This window comes from Coenobita brevimanus, chromosome 6 (genome assembly GCF_032717465.1).
Source record: "Coenobita brevimanus isolate Jiangsu-jjx chromosome 6, ASM3271746v2, whole genome shotgun sequence".
Taxonomy (NCBI): Eukaryota; Metazoa; Arthropoda; class Malacostraca; order Decapoda; family Coenobitidae; genus Coenobita; species Coenobita brevimanus.
The window spans coordinates 55,644,788-55,662,175 of record NC_136959.1 but is presented as its reverse complement, the minus strand read 5'-3'; the positions used below and the strand labels follow the sequence as shown (position 1 = coordinate 55,662,175).

Genomic DNA, 17,388 nt, shown 5'->3' with positions numbered 1-17,388 from the left:
AAGTACAGTATGTAAGAAGGGTGATGCAGACAGGGAACTTGCAAGGAATTGAGTTGGTTTGCAGAGTTTTGTTGAGAGAAGCATATAGCAGGGGTTTGGCATCCATTTTTTAAAACAATAGATAGAAAGATATTCTTCCTCTACTTTCCCCATGGATATATTTATCTTCAAAAATTACCTCATGATTTCCTCAGGTTTCCGTATGAATGCCTCATCATGGCCAATGTTCCTACTCAAAACACTCCATAATGCTGAAGTCTCACCACCACACATCTTTCGTACTGCACCCCCAACCCCGAGCAAGAACAACTTTGAAGTTGGTATGAAACTTGAGGCTGTTGACAAAAAGAATCCTCAGCTCATCTGTGCAGCAACTGTTGGTGAGTGGTTTTTATTTTTTGTTTATTATCATATAATAGTTTTACTGTTTTTGCATAGATTCCATGGACTTCCTTTTACTTCTTGATTGCAAGAGATCCTAAGCTGTGCAAAGATTTTGGCTGTATGAATGTACAGTATGTTTAAAAAGTCCTCACACTGGTAGAGCGAGTTGAGAGGATTTTTACATTGTTTTTTATAGGAAGTCCTTCATAATCCAAATATTATAATCTGATAATAACATTAGAAGTCTGTCTACATATTTGTCTGTCTGTCTATCTGTTTATCTTTCTGTACACACACACACACACACACACATCCTTGGTGTAACATACAATACATTGATGTCATTTAACCCGCCCCGTCCCGACCACTTTTCCCCCAATCCCGACCATTTTTGGAATATTTTTTTTTTGGCTCAAACCTCCGCTTTTAGTGAGAAACATTGAAAATTCATAGAGAAATCGCTCACCTGAGGTTTAAAATACTCGATACAGGTAGCAGTACTTCCTCACCTTACTGTGTTTTCTATCAGGCTGGCTCCAAAGAAAATGAGTTCTGTGGGAGGGTAACCATTCCACACCACTCATAAATGGTATTTATTTATTTATTTGGTACGAAAGTATATTGGTTTTCACACAGTAATATAGGCAATATAAGCATTGTTTCACTCACTAAACATATCAACACACCTGACCTTTTTTGGCAACATTACCTGATCATCATTTCTGACTGTTTCTTCCTCTAATGCTATGTAATGTTTGTCCTCCACATTGTCATCGATTGGGGACTCACTCTGGCCCTGAATTTCGTACCGTGGCACGACATGTTGTTACTGGCCAGGTCACTGGTAACAGGTGAATTGCCGAGACAATGGTGTGCGGGGGGGGGGGTCATGCTGGGTAAGGCATTGTCCCTGCCTGGCATCATGTAGAGGAAGGTGTCTCGTGTATACGTACCAAAAATCACGTGCGAAAATTGAAAATTGTGCAAATTAGGGCCCTTGCAATTGATTCGCGTTTATGTACGTCAACAGGACGCGGCGGGTTAAACAACACATCACAAACATTAATAATAAATGAACACCAAGACTCAATGCCTTAAGGTCACTTGCCCATACAACATTTGGACACAACAAAGAAACCACCACCACAGTATACAAAATGTATACGTTCAGTTATGAATTATGCAAGCCCTGTTTGGGCTTCTAACCTCACCAAAACACACTACAACACTCAACAGACCATACAGAACTGTACCCTAAAAATAACGACAGGCTGCACAGCTACTACACCCACAGACCACCTACACCAAGAAACCAGAGTTCTCAAAGTCAAGGATCATCTAGACACGAGAGGCACACAAATTCTTGCTGCAGTCTCCAGAAACCCACATCATCCACCACACCACATGGCAGCACGTTCACACACACCAAGGAATATCAAAACAACACCCAGCACTCGATATCATACACAAATACTGTCATCTCTCCCCCCTCGCCTGCCTCATACCAGCTTCCAGATGCATATCCATGCTCAAAGTCACCCACTGCTCCATTCAGTCACATAAAGACAGCACACAGCTGCATGCACTGCCTTCTGATATCCACCCTTCTGAATCCTACCTCCCCCTTGAGGACATGATCCACCTGGCCAGGCTGAGATGTGGGCATCATCCAGCCCTGTTGCGTTACCAGAAGAGGCTGGATGACGCCGTCGCTGACACTTGCCCAGGATGCAACACAGCACCCTATACTATTAAGCACATTATGGAAGACTGCATTCCTCACAATCACCTGCACCAACAACATGACATACACTCCTCGAGAGCTCTGTGGGAAAGCCCGGTCTTGGCTGTGGCCTTCCATAGGGACTCAAGGCTGTTCGGCTAGACAGCTTAGGAAACAACTACTACTGGTACATTGTGCCTTTGTCCAGTGGTCATGAAAGAGCAACAGCTTAACAGTAAACCCTTATCCTTACTAGGTGCGGTGAATGGGGACATGATCCACGTGACATTTGATGGCTGGCGTGGTGCATTTGACTACTGGTGTCGTTATGACTCTCGAGACATATTCCCTGTGGGCTGGTGTGCCATGTCTGGGCATCCGCTGCAGCCTCCTGGACAGATGTGTAAGTTTAGTATAGAGGTGACATACTTGATGGCCCCTTATCTTTAACTTTTTGTCTGTTGTTCTAGAAAGTTTTAATGATGATGAACACAGAACTGTACAGTGTGTTACATTTTGTAAGGAATCAAGTATATAATTTAGTTTACTGTGGTTTTCTTGATATTCCTATAGGGGGCCCTCCCAGCAGCCGGTACAAAGCCCGCGTGTTGAACATCCCCCCACCCCTGGCGGGCCCCTCCACCAAGTGCCCTGAGGTGGTGCCGGAGAAGAGCCCTGCTGCTGTTGCTGCTGTGGCTGCCTCACCAACCAAGTCTGGCGGACGGAGTACCAGACAGCGCTCACCCACCCCTCCCCCAGACCCACCCAGTCCTACACCTCCGTCTCAGCAGACCTTACCTGCAAAGTCATCCAGTGCTTCATCCACCAATAAACTATCATCATCTGCAATATCCAAATCACCAGGGCAGCCATCTAAACCAGTACACACTAAAACATTATCTTCATCCAATAAGTCATCATCTACGCCAGCATCCTCATCGTCATCATCGTCTACTAAGCCAGCACTTTCTCCCATCAAGCAAACAGCAGCAGCAAAACCCTCATCATCATCTTCAGCAGCAGCATCTTCCACTAAAACTCCATCCAGATTAGGTAGTTTGGATGACTCAACCACTAATACCATCACAACTATCACCAACCAACAGCAGCAGCAAGAAGCGCCAACCACCATCACCTCATCCACGAATTCCTCTGCTGGTTCTCCTCATCCATCACCCCCCAACTCACCTTCATCGTCCACCTCACAGAAAACCTCCTGTGGGTCTTCGACTTCTGAGTCCTCAAAGGTTAGCCAACCTCAGAAGTCACCCAGCATTACTGTGACAGAGCCAGATACCTCCACGGTCCACAAGCTAAGTGCCTCAGGTGGGTGACGTATGCATTGACAACCTCAATAGCCATACTCAGTGTGAGGGAACATTTATCGAGGAGTGTGTTGTGCTTTTGAGAAAGACAGTACAAAATAAAATGTATGCATAAGCAGTTTTTTATGATCCAACTAGGCGCTTGTCAGTTTTTAGATAACTGCAGGTTTCACCTCTGATAAGAATGTCACAAAACTCACTAAACCTAATGTAATATGAAGAGTGAAATTTGAATGTAAAAAAAAGGTGGTTGGTGTAGGTGCTCGCCATCCAATCACTTGATGTAGTACTGCTATCAGGTGCCTGCCCTTTCCTCTCTTTCTTCTGTCATCTGACTCTCCTCTTCTTTCTTTCCCTTATTTTTTCCTCTTCCTTCAGTCTATGGGTGACTCTACAGTACTCGTCAGAAGTATTCAGCGTTGTCCGCCGGGCGCGCAATACTTATGGCCCAAAAAGAATCACCCATTTTTGGGGGTAAGAATTGAGCCACAAGTTTGAGCTCCGAGCATGACGTCACGGTAGCCTGAGGCCTTCCGACACGCTGGTTGGTTCCCGCCTCAGTTGCCCACGGGCTGCCTGAGAGAGAGGAACTCCGCCGAGTGTCCCTCTCAAATTGCGCCATTTTTTACCGAGTGTCCCGCAGTGTTTTGGCCTTTAAAACTTTGTTATGGCACCTACCCGTGAACTATCGAGTGAAATCATATCCCAGATCATTGCTCTAAAGGAGGCAGGCCACCAGACAAAGGAAATTAGTGAATTGGTTGGTGTGGCACGATCGACAGTGCGTCGTTGGTGTGCGCGGTTTCGGGAGGAAAACAGTGGTGAAGTTCCCACAAAGAAACCGAGGTCTGGTAGGCATAGGAAAACTTCCCCAAGGTCTGTTAATGTTTTAAAACGTGCAGTGGAGTTTAATCCTCATGTGAGTGCAAGGAAAATTAAGGAGAGCAACCCAGAAGTGTTTGGTGAGGTGTCAGTGAGAACAGTGTCTCGTAGGGTGCATGAGCTTGGTTACACAAGTCACAGGCCTGTGAAAAAGCCTCTTCTCTCTAGCTGCCAGAGAATTCGTAGGCTTGCCTTTGCTAATAAATATCTAAACTGGGGTGAGGAGCAATGGTTGTCAGTGTTGTGGTCTGATGAGGCAACGTTTAGTGTTACCTGTAACAGAGGAGCACGAAAAGGTAGTGACCCACTTGACCCACGGTATGTAGAAAGCACAGTTAAACATCCTGATTCACTCATGGTATGGGGTTGTTTCTCAGGGAAGGGTTTGGGGAAGCTTGTTGTACTTCCCAAGAACCTCAGAGTGAATCAGGATGTTTACCTGGAGCTTCTGTGTGATCATTTACCAGACTCCTTCGAGCTAACAGGTGCACGAGTGTTTCAGCAGGATGGTGCACCTGCTCACAAGGCTAAATCGGTCACCAATTGGCTTCGTGACTGCGAGGTATCATTCATGACAGACTGGCCAGGAAATAGCCCAGACCTCAACCCGATTGAAAACCTCTGGTACCTCGTAAAGAAGAGTCTCCAAGGGAAGGACGTGAGCTCTCTGCCTAAGCTGGAAGCCGCCATTCGTGACTCCTGGGACAAAATACCGCTCCAGCACCTCAGGAGCCTCGCCCTTTCACTTCCAAGACGTCTCAGGTCCGTGAAGAAACGTAAAGGCTACCCTACAAAGCACTAAAGGTAAATAAAATGCATTATTTTTATGTTTTTTCAATGTTGAAAGGTTTGTTTCTCAGGAGGGACGCAGGGCGCTCCATACTTCTGACGAGCACTGTACACTGAGTGACAAGCCAAATGGTTTCCTGTTCACCTGGAAACCATTTACTATGCTGGGTGGTAACCAACTATCTATCTTTCTATTGCCAGACGCCTCAATCCCATATGGGGTGGCCACAAACAAATTGCCTTCACGTCGCCCTGTCCCCTGCCATTTCACTGCCCTGCTCCCAACTCACATCCCTCTCTCTCATATACCTCTCCACCCCATCCCTCTATCTCATCCTTGGCCTCCCCCTCCCTCTCCCCCCCTCCACCTCACTCACATACACTCTCCTCGTCAGTCTCTCACCCTCCATCCTCTCCACATGGCCAAACCACCTCAGTGTGTTCCTCCTAATGCTTCCTACCACATCCACATTCACACCACAATGCTCCTTTATATCCTCATTTGTCAGCCTGCCTCTCCACATGACTCCACAGGCTCCTCTTAAATAACTCATTTCCACTGCTCTCACTCTTGACTTGTGTCCTTCCAACAACGTCCAAGCTTCACTTCCATACATTAGAGTTGGTATCATAATACTATCATGTAATAACTTTTTCACTTCCATGCTCACTTCCCTGTTTCTTATCACTGCTTTCAAGGAACCAGCAACCTTTCTTCCTTGTTGTACCCTTTCAAGCACTTCACCCTCCAAACTTCCATCCTTACTCATCACACTACCCAAATACTTAAACATACTCACATTTTCCATTTCCTCACCATCCAACCTCACTGTATATTCACTGACTTCACCTCTCCCAAAGACCATCACTTTACTCTTCCCTGCATTCACCTTTAGATTCCATTTCTTACTCTTCCAAACTCATCCACCAAGCCTTGCAGCTCCCCTTCGTCTTCATTCAACAACACAGTATCATCTGCAAACAACTATACAGGGAGTTTCCAAACACTACCCTCTCTCACCAGGGCCACTCCAACATCCACTGCCCTACCTTGTACCTCTTTTATTACCCCATCCATGTACAGATTGAACAACCATGGAGACATGACACATTCCTGTTTCAACCCAACCTTCAAAGAGAAAAATTCACTCAGTTTACCATCCACACGCACTGCAGCCTTCGCACCATCATACATACTCTTCACAACATTCAATAACTTCCCATCTACTCCTTATATTCATAATACTTTCCACAATCCTTGTCTATCCACCCTGTCATATGCTTTCTCCAAATCCATGAGAGCCGCATACAGCTTCTTTCCCTTCTCTAGAAACTTTTCCACTAAAGATCTAAGAATTAATATCTGATCTACACAACCTCTCCCCTTCCTAAAGCCTCCCTGTTCTTCTCCAACTAATTCCTCTGTTCTTTCCCTAACTCTGTCAATAAGTATCCTACCATACACTTTTCCTATTACGCTAAGAAGACAAATGCCCCTATGATTACCACACACTTCTTTTTCCCATACAGCCAAATATTGGCACCTGGTGGTTGGGTGTGCAATTAAGGCGCTCCAATCAGATTGAGCTGGTGCAGGTTTATATCCAAGGGGTGATTGGGGTTTACTGCGCAAGTCTCTTACCTAACTCAGGGATGAGTGTATAAGGAGCCCTAACCCCAGGCTCCTATATGGAAAAAAAAAAAAAAAATCTGTATCCTAAATACCAAGTTTCTGAAACAGGTGAATGGTTCACAGAACTATGAATAAAATTTTCATGGTCAACAGAACCTAATGATGAATGAAACAGTAGGGGTAAGTTAAACTGAAATTCAAAGATTTATATAACATTAGGGCTCATGGGAGATAAGTGTAGTGGGTTTCCACCAGTAATGTGAGGTAGCTGGAGGTGCCATGAGGACTACAGTCCTAGGTGAGACTTGCATTGAACAGGGAGAGAATGACAGATGGAAAGGACTGGCAGCTGTCTTCTTTCAGTTGCCTGCTGGAACATGAAATACCAAGAACAGACTTCAGTAAGATCCATAAAACTGGGAGGTCTTGTTTTTTATCCCTGCTGTTTTATGTGATGCTTTTACACTTTTCTTTGTGTTGTTTAAAAGATAAAAATACTAAAGAGGTAATGTATAAAGAAATTACATATTCTGGGAGAAGGGCGCCTTCACATGATCACACTGACATACAGTAATTGGATGGCTCTGCTGTCTGGTTGTGCAAATCCCTTTCAACTCACTCCCTATCCCCTTAAAGATGGATGGAGGACTGCAGGAAAAGGGTCAGCAGTTTACTGGGTTTGCATTCAGATGAACCTGGGGTTACAATTACTGCTACTATTGTTGGTTTCGTTGCTTATAAACATTTTTGTGTATGCTAACTTTGTGAGAGAAATGGTGTAATGTTGATAACTGTTTATTGTAGAACAGGGGTAAAGTGCTGTAATGCAACTGCAAAAATGAAGTAATCCCCACACCCTCCCGTCACCATCATCATTCGGACCTCCTTTCCCACCACAGGGCCCAAGTTTGCCCAATCCAATGAACCATGCTTCAATTCATTCATCATTCTAGCCCCAGGAATCCTGGCTCTATCTGATACGCCAAAAACTTTCACCACATTCTGTTGCATCACATAAACGTATCCGATAAGAGTCAGTTTGAATGCTGTCACGTTGAAAGGGGGTGCCAGATCCCTGACCATGCGCTTCTTCTCACAACATTCATCCAGCCAGCTCGATCTCTTGCCAGTCCCCTTGCCTTACCGACTTCCATACCTCTTTTCCTCACACACTCATCCACCATATCCCTCCACTTTCTCCTAGGCCTAGCTCGCCTCTGCCATCCTTAAAATTCACTCAGATATACCTTTTCATTATTCTCTTGCTATCCATTCTCTCCACATGACCATACCATCTCAGTACACTCTTTGTTTCTGGTGTCCACAGACTTCTTCACTCTGCATCTTTCACGAATCACATTATTTCGTATCCTATCCACTCTCTGTACTCCACATACATTCTACAGCAGTCCCATCTCCTCTGCTCTCACTTTTGACTTTTCATTTTCATGCCACATCATAGTCTCACATCCATATATTAAGGTTGGCGTTAACACTCCTTCATGTAAGCATCGTGCAGCTCCAACACTCAAGCATCTGTTTCTTATCAAGGCCTTCATAGCACCAGCTACTTTCCTTCTTTGCGTCACTCTTCTTTCAACTTCTTTTGCACATTTTCCTCTCTTTTCTGTCACTGTACCCAGGTGTTTGAACTCTCTTACAATTCCAGTCTCTCTCCATTCAGTGTAACATCACACTGGGAGCCACCTCTCTCAATAACCATCACATTACTCTTTTCTAAATTTACTCTCAAGGCTTGACACTCACAGATATCAGCACTAGTCTACCAAGTTCTTGTTCAGTATTTGCAAGTAGCACTGCATCATCGGAATACAAATATGAGATATTCCATTCATTACCAACGCCATCCTTCTCTCCATTGCTCGTGTTTTTACTTCTCTCATCACCTCATCCATATATATACTGAACAACCATGGGGACATCACACATCCTTGTTGCACGCCCACACTGATTGTGAACCATTCACTCAGATGACCATTTACCCTTACACATGCCTCACTACGTTTTCGTTTTCGTTTTTAAAGGCTCCAACATGCTTGCATGTGTTGGCCTTGGTCACCTAATGGCGGCTCTCCACGCTACACGATCCATTGCAGCCTCCCTGTTCAGTCCCTTAACCCTAAGGTCACACTTAATGACCTCGTCCCATGTCTTTCTCGGTCTACCCCTCACAACCCCACCCCCAATATTAACACTTCTCACCTTCCTCACCCAATTATCATCCCCCATCCTCTCCACATGTCCAAACCACCTCAATCTACCTCTCCTCATCACAACACCAATACACTCCAGTCCCATCCTACCTCTCAACTCTTCCATTGTAAACCCAACCCCTCCAGGCCTTGGACGCAGGGACGCACTGCACATCCACCTAATCATTGTCATTTCAGTACGTCTGAGCCGGCGAATCATGAAAACTCTTGACAGCACCATCATGAAACTCTTGACAGCACCTAGCAGCTTACCATCTATACTGTACATGCATAAAACCTTCCACAATCCTTCTCTGTCTACTTTGTCTTAAGCTTTTTCCAGATCCATAAATGCCATAAATACCTTATAGTCCTTCTCACAAGCATTCTCCACTATTTGTCTCATTGCAAATATATGATCCACACATCCTCTGCCACTCCTAAAGCCACCATGTTCATCAGTCACTAGGACTTTTGATATCTCTCTTACTTACTTTATAATAATTCTCCCATACACCTTCCCCACAGCACTCAATAAACTTATGCCACGATAATTCTTGCAATTATTTTGCTCACCTTTTTTTTTTGTAGAGGAGTACATATCACCCATTTCCACTCTTCTGGCACAGTTTCGCTCATCCATGCTTTCTTACATGTTTCCAACAAGCACTTCATTCCACTCTCTCCACTACACTTAATTATATCTGCATACACCCCATCATCCCCAGCTGCTTTCCCATATTTCAGCTTATTCACAGCATTCTTCACCTGTGCAAGTGTCTTGTTTCCTGGCTTTGCATTCCTTTTCTGCACACCCCCAAAATCAGTCATTATTTACAGCTGCTCTTCTCTCTCTATTCCCATTCATCAGGCTTTCAAAATATTCTTTCCATCTGGTCATTACTTCATCCCCATGGGTTAATAATGTACCACTTACATCCTTCACACTGTCACATTTCCTTCTGCTGTCATTTCTACATTTCTGCACCTCTTTCCAGAAAATTTCCTATTTTTGGAGTAATCTGCATTCATTTTTCTTCTTGGATCATCATTTACCTCCTTTTTCCTCTTCATTAGTCTTTTAGATGCTTCTTGCTTTCAATATACAGTATTTAGTTCTTATATCAGTTAAACCCCTGTTCTGTAACCACTCTAGCCACTTCTTTCTCTTTTCCCCCACTGCTTTCTTAACCTCTTCATCCCACCATGCTGTACCTTTCTTCTTTGTTGTTACTCTTGCCACACCACACACCGCTTTAGCATTCCTAACTAAGCAGTGCTCTCGTGTTCCTGAACTTGATTCTTCTGAATTCTCTACTCTCTGGCTTCAGCTTTCCTGTCATTCTCTGACTAAATACATCTGCGCTGTTTACTTTTTCCCTAATTCTACTGACTGAAAAATTCTTCGACTATCTTACTTCTATGATGGAACACATTCTATCCATTTCTCCTTTCTCTGGAATCTCCATTCTAGATTTCAGTGTTCACCACCACCTTTGGCTCTCCTCTCCTTTCACTGATCCACCAGGTGAACAAGCCTACATCTTTTCTATCCTTAATGACCTAGAGCAGTTTGTACAGCACCCTACCCGTATCCCTGATCGCCTTGGAAAGAGCTCCAACATACTTGACCTCTTCCTCACAACTAATCCTTCTGCTTACGCTGTTAATCTTTCCTCTCCGGTGGGCTCCTCCGATCACAACCTTATTAACTTAACCTGTCCTATCGCTCCGGTACGGCCCGTGGACCCTCCAAAAAAAATGCCGACCGTGGCACTTTGTAGCTGCGGATTGGGAGGTCCTTAGGCAGTACTTCTTTGATTTTCCCTGGAATGATTATTGTTTCCATGGCAGGGCGCCATCTGAGTGTGCCATGCTCATTACGGAGGTTATTCTCTCAGGTATGGAAGCATACATTCCCTTCTCATATCCTTTGACTAATGCAAGAAGCCTTGGTTTAATCACGCGTGTTCTTATGCTGTCTACAACAATGAGAGGTCCTATAAAAGGTACAAGAGCCAACCAACCCCTGAATCACATCTTTTTTTATGTTTCTGCCCGGAATCATGCTAAGTCTGTTTTTTGCTCTGCTAAAACTAATTTCATCCATGCTAAATGCTCTCAGCTCTCCAACTCGAATTCTTCCCACTCCTTCAGGCACCTTGCCAAAAACCTTTCTAACAACTTTACCTCATCATCCTTTCCTCCTCTTTTCCACTCTGATGACTCTGTAGCTATTTCTTATACTGATAAAGCAGAGCTCTTCACTCAGACCTTCTCCTCCAATTCCACCTTAGACAATTCCGGTACTGTTCCTCCATCATTTCCCCCCTCTGACTTCCTCATAGCTGACATTGAAATTCCTCGGCTAATGTATTTTCTGCCATTTTTGGCCTCAATAATAACAAGGCATATGGGCCTGATGAAGTCCCTCCTGTTGTCCTCAATAACTGTACACCCTGCCTACGTAAACTCTTTTGCCTTTGTCTTTCAACTAGTACCTTTCCTCCTTGCTGGAAGTTTGCTCTCATTCAGCCAGTCCCAAAGAAGGGTGACCATTCCCAACAGTCTAACTACTGTCCAATTGCTTTAACATCCTGTCTCAAAAGTTTTCGAGTTTAATCTTACAGAAAAATATTAACCCCTTAAACGCGGATCGTCGCGTTTGCGACGCTCAGCAAAAAGGACATAACGGCGGAGCGTCGCATTTGCGATTCTAGTAAATTTTGAATAACTGCGGGCAAGCAGGCTCCAGCTGGTATTGTCTATCAGTACCACCACCCTCTAGCTACAACTAGCATACTTTACCTTTGTACTACTGACCTCAGTTGTTGCCAAATATCGGGTTTTCCCCCAGTCCCCCCCCCCCACCACGGCCCGGCCAGCCTGGCTGTGATACATGGCAGCACTCTGAGCGCTCAGAACTGTAAATCTGCGATCTCCTCTCACAAGCAGTTTATGCTACTAGAAAACGCTTGTTTCCCCAGTTGTAACACTAGCTTTTTTTCTCACGGTTTGCCCCTGTTTAGCGTCAGTTTACTGCAGGCTTTCAAAGTGACATTATGGCGAGTTCTAGCTCTTCCCAGTCAGTGCAAGTGGCCGACAGGAACGAGAATAAAGTGGCGGGCGTAAGGCAGAATAAAAAGCGCGCCGTGGTGATCTTTTGGGAAGTAATATGATTGAAAATAATGTAGTATACATGTTTTTAGCTATGAAAATGGAAATGTTTGTTGAGTGACGGGAAGACCGCCGCCACAGTGCATGTCGGCCGTACGCTCCGTTGATTTTAGCCTTATTTTCAGTGCTTATTGTACAAATACGGATTCCTAACTACCTTTACGTTGTAGTATAAAGTTTACTGTGACAGAATGAGGCTGTGGTAGAGGGGAAACCGGGTTGCTGGAGGTGTGAAAGTGAAGATTTGGTTACCCAACTTTGCAAGTCTCCACAAGTCCTTGGGTAGTCCATGAAGGCTCAACACCTGTCTCTGGAGAAAGCTGAATGTAAGTACTATACTACCTGCCATACCAAGTATAATGTTCTAGGGTTAATCTCTGATTTTTGGTGAATATTTTCCCACAGGTACTCAGACCGCGATACAACCCCGCCACTCGGGGGGAAACGACTGTACACGGCTGCGTTTAAGGGGTTAAAGGATCTTTTCTATCACAACCTTCTTTCTGATCGTCAGTATAATCTTAACAGAAAAATATTAAAGGATCTTTTCTGTCACAACCTTCTTTCTGATCGTCAGCATGGGTTCCGTCAGGGATGCTCCACTGGCGATGTTCTCACCTACCTTTCAGACTCCTGGTCATCTTCTTTTCAGGACTTTGGCAAAAGCTTTGCCATTGCAGTTGACATCTCAAAGGCTTTCAATCGAGTCTGGCATAAATCTTTAATTTCCAAACTAACCTCTTACGGTTTCTGTCCTTCCATCTGTGCCTTCCCCTATAGCTTCCTTTCTGGTCGTTCTATAGCCGGTGTTGTAGACGGCCATTGTTCTTCTCCTAGATCTCGACAGTGGTGTTCCTCAGGGCTCTGTTCTATCACCAAGTCTCTTCCTTTTATTCATCAGTGACTTTCTAAGCTGTACATCTAACCCTATCCACTCATATGCTGATGATTCCACCCTTCGCCTATCCATTCGGTTCCTGCAATGTCCACCTCAGCAGTTATTTCAACAAACAAGGGATGAGGCTATGGCACACCTAATGTCTGACTTGGCTGGTATCTTTGACTGGGGTAAAAATAATCTTGTTGTTTTTAATGCATCAAAGACTCAGTTTTTACACCTATCAACCCAACAAAATCTTCCACAGGTATACCCACTAATGTTTAATAATATTCAGCTCAATCCTGCATCATCCTTGAACATGCTAGGGATTTCATTCACTCGGAAAGATCATATTACATCTCTTGTAAAATCTGCTTCCAAGAGATTAGGTGTGCTAAGCTGACTCCGTACCTTCTTTACCCCTGCACAGTTGTTGACTTTATACACGCGTTTTATTCGTTCCTGTGTGGAGTACAACTCTCACATGTAGGGAGGCTCCTCACATACAGCTCTTCTCAATAGGGTGGAGTCAAAAGGCTTTTTGTCTCATTAGCTCTCCTTCTATTACTGGCTCCCTTCAACCTTTGTCTCTTTGCTGCACTGTTGCATCTTTATCTCTTTTCTGTTGCTACTTCAACGGTCACTGCTCCTCTGAACTGTCTGCTTGCATCCCTCCAACTCTATGACGGTTGCATAGCCCCCATCTAGCAACAAACTCTCATCCCATTTCTGTCCAACTCTCTAATGCAAGAGTTAACCATTACTCCCAGTCCTTCATTTATGCAACAGGTCAGCTCTGGAACTGTCTCCCTCTGTTTGTATTTCCTACTTCCTTTGATCTCCAGTCTTTGAAATGCAGTGTGTCCAGGCATCTCGAAATGAACGGGTCTTGAATTCGTCTTTCTTTTGTATTGTTTTTGTTTTTTCCTGCAAGGAATGGTTTGTGGGCTCCTGGCCTTTGGTTCCTTCTTCCTTGCATTAAAAAAAAATAAATAAATAAAAATTGCATTTCACAGGCTGTCCAGATCCATTTCATTCCAATTCACTGGTTCCAACTCCTCCCCTACTTTGGCCCTGTATTCATCTGCCATTTCTTTGATCCTCAGCTTCTCAACTTTCAGTCTCCCTGACTGCTCCTATCTCTCCAGGTCCACCTCACTCCTCACAGCTTGATCTTGCATAACATAATCATATGATCCGACAGACCTCCACACCGTCCTCTCATGGCCCTTGTATCAGCAACCATTCCCAGCATCGACCTCTCTACGAGCACATAATCAATCAGACTTCTTTCAACACGATCCCCATTCCCTCTATACCAGTGTTTCTTAAAATGTGGTCCGCAGGCCCCGGTGATCCATGGAACGTTCCAAGGGGTCCGCAGGCTAATTTGAGTATCAGAAAAAAAAAGAACATAGTAAACAAACTGTAAAATGTAAATTGTAAAATGAATAATGTTATGAGAGGTATGTGAAGTAAAATCTGAACAGTTATGTTCAAGTTAAGCCATTAGTAAATAATTTAGTAACAGTTTTAGTACATTATAGCCTACAAACACCTTTAAACTCAAAGAGGTAGGGTAGGAGGGAAATCTACTCATAATTAAGGGTCCGCCACATGATTAGTTTTAATAAAAGGGGTCCGCTGCATGAGAAAGTTTAAGAACCACTGCTCTATACCATGTATATTTATGTGCATCCTTGTGTTTGAAATACGAGTTACAAATACACAACCTTCTTTCCTGACATATCCTTCAGTCACTTCCCATTATCATTTTCTCTTGGTACTCCTTTACAACCCATTATGTAACTCTAAGGACCAGTGCTTACTCTTCCATTCGTATCACCCATTACGATCATTTTATAGCTCCTGGGCATTTCTCCCACTGCTTCATCCAACTCATCCCAAAGCCTGTCTTGCTCACTCTCACTCCTTTCATCAAACAGTGCATACGTTATAATCACTGCCACTTTCACCTTCTCAAACTTGAACTTGACATGCATACATCTCAAGCTGACACATCTGTAATCTCTCATTCCATTTTGCCATACCTCATTCATCAACAAAGCAACTACTTCCTTACATCTTCCTCACCAAGTCATGCCTGATCTTACACATTTCAACCCTCCCACACCTCCACACCACACCCTTTCATTTTTGTTTTACACAATGCCATAAGGGTAAATGACAGTGTCATTCTGCCGTAGAACTAATAAATGGCCAAGTTTCTACATGAAATTTCGTAAAGAATAAATGTAAAGCAAATTTTAGCTTCTCAGAAAATTTTGTACAAATCTGTATGTTGCAGTTAGAAAAAGTTGGAATACAGTATCATGAATTTAGTAAGACTGTATTATATTTAGGATTTAAATACCCCTACCCTTCATGTTTTTAGATTATGCTCTTTATGGTTTGAAGTGGGCTTGGTAGACAGAAATATAGCTGTATACCCTAGTTGGTCATCGATTCAAGAAAATTTTTTCTGCAAAGCCTTCACAAAGATGCAAGAAATGTGAATTTTAGATAGAAAGAGTGGTACATGATATTCAAATGCAGTTGTTATTCAGGTTTATAATAATATAAGTTAGAGACTTAGTGGTTCATGATATTCAGATACCAGTCGTTATTCAAGTATATGATATAGCAGCACGTAGAGTATGTAAGAATATCGATAGCACTGAAACCAAAATATTTTTAAAAGTGGTTACATGTGATTTTAAAACAGTAAAAATTGTATTCTGTAGGAAGCATACAGATGATCAATATATGTACACTCGCCCCAAAGAAGTGATGACAGAGTTTCAGACTGCTTCGGTCACTCTGCACTGCCATATGTTCAGTGGAAACTTTGTGAATATAAGGTAAAAATTCTGTGCCTTCCATCATGTCGTATCGAATAAAATATATATTATACAGGTATACCTCGATATATGATACCCCAGATGCGATACCCCAGCTTAATGATGGGGATAGAAACACCACCATACCTTGCCTAACAATGGCCAAACCCAGGTTTAACCCCTTAAATGCGGCTGTGTACAGTCGATCCCCCCCCGAGTGGCGGGGTTGTATCGCGGTCTGAGTACCTGTAGGAAAATATTCGCCAAAAATCAGAGATTAACCCTAGAACATTATACTTGGTATGGCAGATAGTACTTACATTCAGCTTTCTCCAGAGACAGGTGTTGAGCCTTCGTGGACTACCCAAGGACTTGTGGAGACTTGCAAAGTTGGGTAACCAAATCTTCACTTTCACACCTCCAGCAACCCGGTTTCCCCTCTACCACAGCCTCATTCTGTCACAGTAAACTTTATACTACAACATAAAGGTAGTTAGGAATCCGTATTTGTACAATAAGCACTGAAAATAAGGCTAAAATCAACGGAGCGTACGGCCGACATGCACTGTGGCGGCAGTCTTCCCGTCACTCAACAAACATTTCCATTTTCACAGCTAAAAACATGTATACTACATTATTTTCAATCATATTACTTCCCAAAAGATCACCACGGCGCGCTTTTTATTCTGCCTTACGTCCGCCACTTTATTCTCGTTCCTGTCGGCCGCTTGCACTGACTGGGAAGAGCTAGAACTCGCCATAATCTCACTTTGAAAGCCTGCAGTAAACTGACGCTAAACAGGGGCAAACTGTGAGAAAAAAAGCTAGTGTTACAACTGGGGAAACAAGCGTTTCCTAGTAGCATAAACTGCTTGTGAGAGGAGATCGCAGATTTACAGTTCTGAGCGCTCAGAGCGCTGCCATGTATCACAGCCAGGCTGGCCGGGCCGTGGTGGGGGGGGGGGAGCGGGGGGAAAACGCGATATTTGGCAACAACTGAGGTCAGTAGTAAGAAGGTAAAGTATCCTAGTTGTAGCTAGAGGGTGGTGGTACTGATAGACAATACCAGCTGGAGCCTGCTTGCCCGCGGTTATTCAAAATTTACTCAAATCGCAAACGCGATGATCCGCCGTTCTGTCCTTTGGGCCGACCGTCGCAAATGCGACGATCCGCGTTTAAGGGGTTAATGATGAGTTTTTTTTATTTTTTTATTTTTTTTACTGATTTTGATGATAGTTTAGATTAAAATTGTTTGTTAGGTTGATTTATAAACTGTTTTTAGACTTAGAGTAATGTGTTTTAGCCACAGGTGGGGTAAACATTATCATTTTGGGGTACAGTTTACTAAGCTTGATTTTTTCCAGATTTATATCTGACGATTTTCAAATATTATTTATTGGTTTTAGTGAGTTATTTACAGGTGTTTGGCATAGGTTAGCTTCTTTTGCAGCTGTTAGGCCATTTAGTTTGACTTTAAATTTGTTTTTGAGCTCATTTGGGTGGGTTTTGGACTTGGTTGGGGGGAAAACCCAAGGCTGAAAA

The 17,388-nt window shown here is 43.6% G+C and overlaps 1 protein-coding gene across 4 annotated transcripts in view; it reads left to right on the top strand.

Moving 5' to 3' along the window:
- The window catches only part of Scm (Polycomb protein Scm), a 142,989-nt gene that overhangs the window by 84,063 nt on the left and 41,538 nt on the right, over window positions 1-17,388 (top strand). For all 4 annotated transcript variants that reach the window (XM_080272369.1, XM_080272345.1, XM_080272360.1 and 1 more), the window contains exons 7-9: window positions 195-380; window positions 2,364-2,510; window positions 2,681-3,433. In XM_080272369.1, coding sequence (XP_080128495.1) covers window positions 195-380; window positions 2,364-2,510; window positions 2,681-3,433 — 1,086 coding nt within the window. The remainder of the gene's footprint in view (window positions 1-194; window positions 381-2,363; window positions 2,511-2,680; window positions 3,434-17,388) is intronic.